The 10,341-nt window shown below is 41.6% G+C and overlaps 1 protein-coding gene across 2 annotated transcripts in view; it reads left to right on the top strand.

The window, feature by feature from the left end:
* The first annotated feature begins 2,410 nt into the window (after nt 1–2,410).
* The window catches only part of LOC146579548 (uncharacterized), a 29,936-nt gene continuing 22,005 nt past the window's right edge, over nt 2,411–10,341 (top strand). The window contains exons 1-9 of one of the 2 annotated variants that reach the window (XM_085263372.1): nt 2,411–4,894; nt 6,345–6,406; nt 6,713–6,751; nt 6,862–7,272; nt 7,473–7,696; nt 7,955–8,124; nt 8,331–8,465; nt 9,090–9,188; nt 9,291–10,158. In XM_085263372.1, coding sequence (XP_085119498.1) covers nt 2,693–4,894; nt 6,345–6,406; nt 6,713–6,751; nt 6,862–7,272; nt 7,473–7,696; nt 7,955–8,124; nt 8,331–8,465; nt 9,090–9,188; nt 9,291–10,158 — 4,210 coding nt within the window. In that variant the 5' untranslated portion in view covers nt 2,411–2,692. The remainder of the gene's footprint in view (nt 4,895–6,344; nt 6,407–6,712; nt 6,752–6,861; nt 7,273–7,472; nt 7,697–7,954; nt 8,125–8,330; nt 8,466–9,089; nt 9,189–9,290; nt 10,159–10,341) is intronic. The other variant, XM_085263370.1, reaches the window with a different exon arrangement.

Below are 10,341 nucleotides of genomic sequence, written 5' to 3'. Positions count from 1 at the left end.
AAACCAAACAAAGGTTGCTAATGTTAAGACAAAGAGCACCGCAGTCCAACAGCTGTCTCTGTATTAGAGTTTTTCAAGTGGGACTCCTTATGAGAAAACGTCAAAGCGCTACAAAGAAATAACAGAGGCCATTACACATTTTTTGACAAAGACATGATGCCTATAAATACAGTTAGCAGAGAGTGCTTCACCAGTCTGATACATAAAGTGGACCGGAGATACCGCATCCCCTCACGAAACTACTTTTCACATGTCGCCATTCCACAAATGTACGAAACATGTCGCAAGACCGTCATGTTTGAACTGAGCCAAGCGGAAAACTACGCAAGCACTACAGTAAAGTTTCCTCTCCAGTTTTGACTTACATCATAACTACTTGGTGAGTGGTAAAATGATGAACAACTGCATTGAGATAATTTGCAGTATAATTTAAGTTATGTATTTAAAACTAATTCTAGAGACCAGGAAGGATGTCTTTCAGAATTCAAGCCTCAGAAATCTTTTTATGGGGGCAATGTTTCAATGTTAAAGTGCACTTTGTTGTTACACTGCTAATACAGCAGCTTTCTTTAAATAAAACTTGCAGTAAAACAGAAATTATGTATTTGTTTTTTTTTTTATTAATTTTATCGCAAGTCATATCGTTATCGCAGTATTGATCATAGTTATCGCACATCGCAGGTTTTCCTAATATTGTGCAGCCCTAATGTCATTAACAACTAATCATGTTGTGTTTAGCTGAGCTGTTGGTTAGTTGTGTTGTTCTATATTACCACTTAAGGATCTATGTTTTTTTTAAACATTTATTTCATTCTTTTCTCCTATTGCGTTATTCTTCTTTACATCTGGTAGGTGTGTGTATCTATGCAATTCACTTTCTCTTAAATTACTTTTAAGCATAACCTAGCTAACACAAGCAATACAACCGCCCCCCACCCCCCAAAACATACAAACAAACAAACAAACAAACAAACAAAAAAACAGTAACATTGAGGGAAATCTGTTGTGTTCACTTTTGGCCTCCAAATATTGTCATTGTCTCTTATTTTGGCATTGATGTCATCATTGATGTCATCATTGATGACTTTGGTAGCAAGGATCTATATAGAAGACATGCACCAGTCCAGTTTTGCACTGGATAACAGTTTGTCCCTAAAATTAGAGAGCCATCATAGCACAAAGGGAGCAAACAGCAAACGTTCAGTAGTTTGTAGCTGCAGTTTTACAAACTAATTTTCTTTTGAGGTTTGCAAAGGTTTTCAGAAAATCGTCATTGGTTTTCATTCGTGACAATGCTTTCTCTCACTGTTGCTGTTGTTTAATGTAAGAATTGTTGGGACGCTTTTACTGCACTTCTCGGAACATAGCCTGTTGCATATGTGAAAAGTTTGTAAAAAGTACTTGCATAATGATCAGGTACACGGTCTGTGCAGATAGTGTACGGATTAATTAAATTATTCCACGGTGCAAAATGATTTTACAGTGACACTAAAGTCACTGAAAGTGCAGAGAGCTTATATAACCAGTTAAATTAAGTGCAAGCAGACAACAGAGCATCAATTATGGTACTCAACTTGAGTCCCTTATCTGCTGTAATTCAAGATGAGCGGAGGAGTCTAATCGTGTCCTCTGAGGAGACAGAAGATCATCATAAGCTGCTCTATGCCACCAACCTGCCACTGAGCATGCTCCTTTGGTTTATTGCGATCATGTTTAGGGGGTAGGAGGATGTGTTCATGACAATGGCAGTTTGCACCGGTTGAGGTCCATCTGTGTGCTGTCATTACCAGAAAGTCAACAGCAGATCCAGCTTCCTTCACCAACTTTCCAAGCCATACGTCGTCTCTCTTCTGAATGCTGCCTACCCAGCACAGCACTGCAACTTGTGGACTGGACTTGGAGATCGTCATAATAAAAAACCACACCCGTGTAGCAAAATTTGTGTGCATATGTTAGTTCGACCTTAATGGGTACTAATCATGGGTCTTGTTAGAAACATCTAGATGTTGGACGACTAGCGTGTATGTTCTGTGTCTCTATCCACAGATCAGGGACATGCAAAAGATAGAGGAGGATAAGATAAGCTGCTTTGGAAGATCTATTAACCTTATTCTTCTAAGATTAACACCTCCTTTCTATTTTGTTGTTGTTGTCTCCTGTGTCTCTATTGTTTAAATCTCATGTTTTCTCTGTTTCTCTGTTTTTGATGCTTTTGTTTCCACCTTTCCTTCTTACTAGTTAAGACCTGAAGATGATACTAACAGAATGAATCCGTATGAATGAATGATCTTCGGGAAGCAGAGTCTGCAAATTAAGAAAAGGCCTCCCGGACGATGGATTTCATCTTTCCAAGATTCTGAGGCCCAGTACAACTGATTAACCTTTATTCTTTGTTTTCTTTATTTTTAACTTTCCAGCTTTTCCATTGTCATTGAAGCGTTACGCCCCTTCTCCTGCACCAGGGCCCCAACAGAGCCCCCTACTGGGTGGGCTCCCAGGGAGCTTTTTACTGATCGGACAGCAAGCTGCATGCTTGCGGCTGGCTCAGCTGAAAACCCACCTTGCGTTGACACAGATAAATAACGCTATTGCTGTTGATGGTCGAACCAACACACCTGCCCCATTTATACCCACAACACCCCCCACAGCTGCAGCCATCAGTCTACTAAACCTTCTGAAGGTTGCTAACACCATGTCCCATCCCTCATATAACCCCTATGCCTCTGGGAATCAAAGTTCAGCCCAGGGGCGCTATGGACAGTCCAGTATGCAGGCAGAGAGAGACTCTCATAAGACATCTCCTCATCTTGGGCCTGGGTCCAGCTTTAGCTCTTCTGGAGTTTCATCTGCGACTCCTGCAAAATCTGGGGGAATAATGAGCTACAGGCCAGAAGGGAGTAAGACTTCAATGGAAGAGGACATAAAGAGGTCCATAGACATGCATATAAGCAGAGCCAGAGAGGAGGTGAGAAATCAGCCTGTAGACAAGAGCAGTCATTTTACTCAAAGACATGAGTATGATCCTTCAGGCAAAGATGTGACTTCCTACATGTTGTCCTCAAACTCTCAAAGACCTCCTGATGTTGCAAGTAGCACTAGCTCCATGGACTGGTTGCCAAGCTACAAACGGAAAACTGAGGATGATTCGTCTAAATACTGTTCATCATCTGCTTCATTGAGCTATCTAAGCACTGGTGACGGTAGGTTTAATGCCTCGAATGAAAGAGAGCGCAATGTGCAATCCATTCCAGGCTTAGGTGATTATGACTACCCAGTGCCAGGCAAACCTGTGGGTTCTGCAGAGTCTACTTGTCCCAAGTACACTTCAGAAACAGCTGTGAACATCCTTATGCAGTTTGGACTTGAAAAAGAGGACCTGGAACATCTGATCTCATATCCCGAAGATCAGATGACTCCTGACAACCTGCCTTTTATCTTACGACAAATCCGCATGGAAAAGGCAAAGAGATCTGCAACAGCAGATCCATCAAAATCCTACTATGATCCTCATTCCACCACAAGTATGAGTGGAAGGGAAAGGTTGAGTACTTCAAGAGGGGAAGGGATGCGTCAGGATGAATTGTCACCTATTGTCCAACCAAGTAAAGTGATTGATTATGGACATACTGGAAAATATACTGGGAGCTTTGGGGATGAAATTGGAAGGAGCAGCAGTGGAGCTAGTAGTGGTGGAAGTGGAGGTACGCTGCTGATGGGCTCCTATGATAGTAGCGGTCACAGTCGAGAACCACTGCAAAAAAGTATGACAGAGGTGAAAAACAGCACCTTGGTTTCTTCCCGTGATCAAGGCAGCTCTTTTACCAGTCATGGCTCAATGCGAAGCAGCGATCCAGCTCAACAACTGCACACCCAACCGAACCAGTCATCTCAAGAAATCTTCAAAGGTTTCTCTCTGCCAAAGACAGACACAGACATAAGACCTCTTAAAGCAGAAGTCACTAAAGCCCTTCCGTTGAAAAATCCAGAGCCAGATCGCCATTCAGCATCAAAAAGCCAACTAACTCCTAATATAGTTCGTAGTGTGCATCCAAGCCGACCTGGCCTTGTACTCATTGGCAGCAGCAGCAGCGACAGTCACATCAAAGAAAAGAGTAAGACTCACGGGCAAGTATCAAATGTTTCTGAGCAGATGAACAAACAGCAAATGCAGCAGAAGCAGGTACAACAGCAACAGGTGAAACAGACAATGCAACAACCACCACCAAAGCAGCAGCAGCAGACGCAACAACTGAAGCAGCAGCAGACGCAACAGCAACAACTGAAGCAGATGCAACAACTGAAGCAGCAGCAGACACAACAGCAACAACTGAAGCAGATGCAACAACTGAAGCAGCAGCAGACGCAACAGCAACAACTGAAGCAGACGCAACAGCAACAACTGAAGCAGACGCAACAGCAACAACTGAAGCAGACGCAACAGCAACAACTGAAGCAGCAACAGCAACAACTGAAGCAGCAGCAGCAGCAGCAACAACTGAAGCAGCAGATACAACAGCAGCAACTGAAGCAGCAGCAGCAGATGGCCCAGGTACCTAACCTGCCGATTGGGTTGCAGCAGATGCAGAATCAGCCAGCTGTGCATATGGGACAAGCTTTGCAGTCTCAAGTTTTTTCGGCTGCAAAGCCAGTTCCACAGCCGTCCCTCATGCCAGGGCTCATGATGCCCGTTCCTCCGGGTCTCTCTCCCCTAATGCAGAACCTCATGAATTTCATTCATATACCGCAGCCCGCTTCCACCAAGCAGCTTCCAGCAAAGGTAGAAGTGACAGGGAATATCCCAGTGCTGGCCCAGATGCAAGACTACACTGCCGCTTCACCTAGGGTCTTTCCTCATACCTGCTCTCTATGTAACAAGGAATGTACTCTGATGAAGGTAAGTGGAAGATTGTTCGATGTTTTTGCTTTCTGTCGGTTTTTATTTATTTGACATGCAATGTTTTTTGTTTTTGATTTGATTTTGGATCCCATTATAGGATTGTGGTTTGGGAAAAACTTCATGTATGCTACTTTAAAGTCTATTTGGTTTGTTTTATACACTATTCCTGCATAATGATGACTGTAGGAAGACTACCAACTTGGAATACAAACATTTGGACAAATTTTTCACATATTTCTGCAATTCAGTATTCTGTACCAGAATTTCTGAAGGATTACAGTGCAGACTAAACTTAACTATATGTCTATCAGATATTGTAATTGAAAAACACTACTAATAAGAGACCTTCAGAATCTTCAGTGGTCTGTACTTGCAATTGATAGATTTAATCTCTTTTAAATTGACATAAACTGATGCGAAGACATTCAAGGCTTTTGCTAACAATGGAACCAAGGCCTCAGATGACGTGATGAGGAGAAACCTGCAAACCTGAAGAGCCTGTGCATCAGAAAATGTTGGAAGACGGCTGTTTTTTCATTTGTCTCTGTTCTTGGGCTGCTGTTCCACAGTGCACATTCAGCTTTGCTTTTTCTGGAACTGTTGCTGAATGTGAAAGTTTCCCTTTTTGTCTTTTGTCATTAGAGTTAAGAATAGTGTGTTTTGTCCTTTATTTCACATTAGTGGGCACCTTGTTTTTGTGTAATACTCGCTTCTTCTTTTTTTTTTTTTACTCATACTTTCTTTTTAAGTTAGTGTTTCTGTGTCCCAAAAGGCAACATCATTTACTACCACAAACATAAGCACCCGCTGCGCCCAGTCATGAGCTACACAAGCACCAGATTTGATTTGATTTGTTGTTGAATCTCTCTTTATGGATCGGCCTTCCTTCGCTGCACCAAATTTCACATTTGAGCTCCTCGTCAAAGAAACAGCACCTTCCTCTTCTGGTCTATTTCAACGTCATCTTCCTGTCGCTACTCCAACTGTGATTGTCATAGGTGGTGCATTTTGTCCTAATCCAAACTACTGCGCTGACCTTCTTGGAGCTTCGGGAAAGTTTGATGCCATAAGAAGAGCCTGAGAGTCCAGAATCCAGAGCCTAATTGACCTTTTGTTTTGGTTGTTTGTAATCAGATGTTTGACTTGTGTTTTCCATATATACTAAATAATTTCACTTTTAAAATTTTATCCCAGGAAAGGTATAATGTGTCACGCTTATTTGTTCCTGGTTTTTGGCCTATGAAGGTTTAAATACAATCCAAACTCCTGGCTAATGTTATAATGCTTCTGCGTTCAGTGAAGGACTAACTGTTAATATTTTAAGAATTTTTTTTAAGGCCACTGCAAAGTTTAGTGACCTTTTATCAGCAAGTGATGTCAATGACAAACGTTGCTCCTGATAATAATAAACCTTCTCTAAATGTTTGTTTTTTGTTGTGACCACTAGGATTGGGTCTCCCACCAGAATACCAGCCTTCACATCGAGAACTGCAAACTTCTGCGAAAGCGGTCAATCTTTCTTCTCTGTACTTCGTGATTATGAACCGATATCTTTGGGGCAGCACAACCATGGGTGTGCCAAAATGATGCCAGGGTTGTAATGCTAGGATAGCTCCCTAAGAACTGTTCATTTGTATTTTTTTAATTTAAAGCACCTTAATGATTTGCAGCATTTACCATGAGCCATTTTCCCTAACCTAAATTGTTGAAAGGCTGAATACATTTCTGAGTTTCTGGATTAATGAACAATAATATATTTTTAAGGACATTCTATCTTGCAACATCTGACAAAAATGTATCTGTGTTTTTCCACAGATACCCAGAATGGAACGGTGAAATTGCATCACTGCTAGGGTAATTATCTTCATTTCAAGTCATTTGGCGAATAAAAAAACATGCCAGCATTGGAGGCTTTCATTTTCTTTGATTTAACATGTGCCTTTCTTTTTATATGCAATTGTTAGTGCATCAGGTGCCAAGCCCTCTCCCTCAACTTCTGCTGAGACTTCCCAGAAGAAAACCAGACATGAGAGTCGTTCCCGTTCCTGCAGCCCCCGGAGCCATCGTGACTCGGAGCGTAGCAGGGACAGGCAAAGTAGCCGTTCCCGCTCTCGCAGCCCCCGCACTCATCGTGACTCGTTGCGAAGAAGAAATAGACGAAGTAGCCGTTCCCGCTCCCGCAGCCATAATGACTCGGAGCGTAGCAGGGACAGACGAAGTAGCCGTTCCCGCTCCGGCAGTCCACGTCGCCGCCGTGACTTGGAGCGTAGGAGGGACAGACGAATTAGTCATTCCCGTTCTCGATCACGTAGCCCCCGAAGGCAGAGACACAGAAGCCGATCACGATCTCCCTACAGCTCCAGACGTAATCGCAGGTCTGTCCAACATACATTTTGAGAAGTAGGATCAATCAAAAAGATTTAGCTCTCAAGTGGAGAGGGCGAAAAGTAATTTATTTAATAATGTAAATTTAAAAACACTTAATTGGTGGACTATTTACCTTTTGTATCCATGCTGGATGTGTGCTTTGAGATGTTTATGAGTCATTAAGTTCTTTGATCCATACTTTTTTCAGGTCCCGGTCTCATTCTGACTCCTCATGGTATGACCGTCCTTCCTCTTCACGATATCGATCACGCTCAAGGGGACGCGAGAGACGATCCTCGCCGAGAAGAAGAGATGAGAAACGTTCATCACCAAGGAGAAGCTGGGAGAGGCGATCGTCGACAGAGAGGTCATCTCCTATGCGAAAGTTGAGCAGCTCGAAGATCTTGGCAAAGAAACTGCTGGAAACATCAGGTTTGAAAATTGCTTCATGGTATTTTTTGGTATGTACTCATTAGGTTTTTCTAAGATCAAAGTTGCCCCCCCCCCCACACACACACACACACACACAACATTAACTTTACTAATGCAAATTATAAATAAAGACCAGTACCACCAGAAAATGTCAGTATAGTTTTTTCTACGATTATAAAACTTTCAGAAGCAGTAGATGATTTTTGAGACTTGGGACCCACCAATGTGTGAATCTCTTTTGTACCTGTGGTCTTTTAGCTCTCCAGTCCTTATCAAAACAGTCTGACCTGGAGACTGTCGTCAAAACTTTGGCTCCTGCCCTGCTGGCTGAGCTAGCCAAGATGAAGTCGTCCCCATCAACATCATCGTCCTCACGTTCTGCATCTCCAGAATCAGTTAAAGGGAGGCCTAGCACAGAGAAGACCAAGGTGACTTCACATGATGCCTTTTTTCATGAATGGACAGTTTTGGACAATTTATAATGTGGTCAGTGACAGTGACGTGATTGTTGATGCCACAAAACCAAGATTAAATCCTTCAACACAAATTTATACAAGCACAAACTTTGAGTCAAATTGTCATGATGAAATCTGCATTTGGTTTGTTCATATTTTTCTTCGCTGTGTTTCCACAGGCTGCTAAATCTTCCCCTCCAACCATGGTGAGGCTACAAGGGATTGTCAGTAGTCTCTCTCACAGTGAAGTGATTTCTGCTGTGGAGAAATTTGGAAAAACCAAGTCAGTTGTTTTGTTTAGGTCAAGATTACAGGTATGTACACTGAAATTTGCTCACTATTATAGATGGATGAGTTCATTGACCTGCTTGTGAATCTAGAGAAAATGTGTCTCCTGGTTTGCTTCTGCAATCTAAGATAGATATTTATGCACCGTAGCTACAATTCTCTATAAATGTACTGTCCATTCATTAGTTGTAGTCATGCATTCATCATGCGGTTTAAAGTCAGTTGGTTATCCTTACTTTTCTTCTGTGGTCTTGCAGCCCTCACATTCATGGCTACTTTGGATTATACTGAGCTTTTATATAGACATCGCAATGTCAGAAAGTTTCTGCTCAAGTCTAATCCTATGAAAGCATACACAATGTATTTTGTTTTTATTTTGCTGCTTTGCATTATGCATTTTTTTAATCTATATATACACATTGCACTAAAAACATCCTTGGAATCACATTGGTTGCTTGCAAGTTGTCACCGTTGCTTGTAGTTTGCTTGGAAAACTCAAACTTGTCATCAAATACTTGTAAGCTACTGACAAGTGCTCATATATGATTTTTAGTGTGAATGTAGTAACGTAATAGTTTTGGTAGTAATCCAAATTAATGTGTGTGTGTGTGTGTGTGTGTGTGTGTGTGTGTGTGTTTGTGCACACCCAGGCAGTTGTGTGTTTCGAGAAACAGGAAGATGCTGAGAAACTGAAGAGCTTAAAGAACTTTGACATAAAAGAAGTAACTGTCAGTGTTGTTAATGAAAAGGTAACTTTGTTTTCCCTTGAGAAATACAAATATTAATATCACTGCTCTTCTGTGGCAAAATGATCAGTAATCTGATTAATCCAAAATTATCTTTGTTTACAGGAAATTGCATCCAAGAAAACCACAAAAACTAAACTGGAAACTACAGCAAAAGTCTCTGTTTCCAAAGCGAAAAACATCTCAGCTGAGCAAAAAGCTAAAACTGTAAAAACTGATGATAAGGCCGAAGAAGCAGCTTCAAGCCTCGAAAAATCTAAGAGTAAATCTACGAAGAGTCCCGAAAAGCAGCATAACACCAGTGATTTGAAAGGAAAACGTAAACCCAAAGGGTCTCAAACCGGTGCTAAAAAAGCTGTGGTGGCACCTAAAAATACAGCCAATACTATGAAGGCTGTTGAACCAATTAAAGGTGCTGCAGTTGATGGTGAGCCAAAAGTCTTGACTTCCAAAGGAGAAACGGCCTCAACGACGCAGAAATCTAAAACAGCAGGAACTCTGAAAAAAGAAAAAGTGGATCCTTCTAAATCAACAACGTCAGAGGATAAGCCTGATGTAGAGACAAAACACAAGAAACCTGAAACAAAGATTCATGAATCTGCGATGGGGCCTAAAGGTGAAGCACGAAAAGCATCAGCTTCTGAAAGGGAGGACCACACAGAAGTTGAAACTTCAACTGACGGCAAAGACAATCAGACGTTACCAACTATATCGAGTGAGAATCAACTACCAACTAGTGCAGCTGAGACCAAGCCAAATATATCGTCACCAAAACCCACTGATCCACCTCAGAAACCACAAACTGTCATCAAAAGTCCAGAAGATTCACTCAAAGCTTCAGAACAGACCGAGCAGAGCTCAGATTCTGCTCTACAAGAAGAAACACAACAGCAGACTGCAGGAAAATCACCTGAGATTTCTGTGGAGGCAAAGCAAAGAGTTGAAAGTGTAGAAACGGTTACAAAGGACAAAGGTAAGTGGACAGAAAACACCTTCAAGTGTGGAGTATCTTTGACAGCAGGATGTTGGACGGAATCAAAAGCTAAAGACTGTGCTTCATGACGAGAACAGTTTTCAGATTTTTATTTAAATCAGCTGGGTAATTTGCATCCTATCTAAACTACCACTATTTAACTTAACTACATTTCCTTTATTC

Source organism: Mchenga conophoros, linkage group LG3, assembly GCF_057382185.1.
Source record: "Mchenga conophoros isolate Kocher_MC1m ecotype Shallow Benthic linkage group LG3, M_conophoros_male_GT1.1, whole genome shotgun sequence".
Lineage (NCBI taxonomy): Eukaryota > Metazoa > Chordata > Actinopteri > Cichliformes > Cichlidae > Mchenga > Mchenga conophoros.
This window is presented reverse-complemented; position numbering and strand designations above follow the sequence as displayed.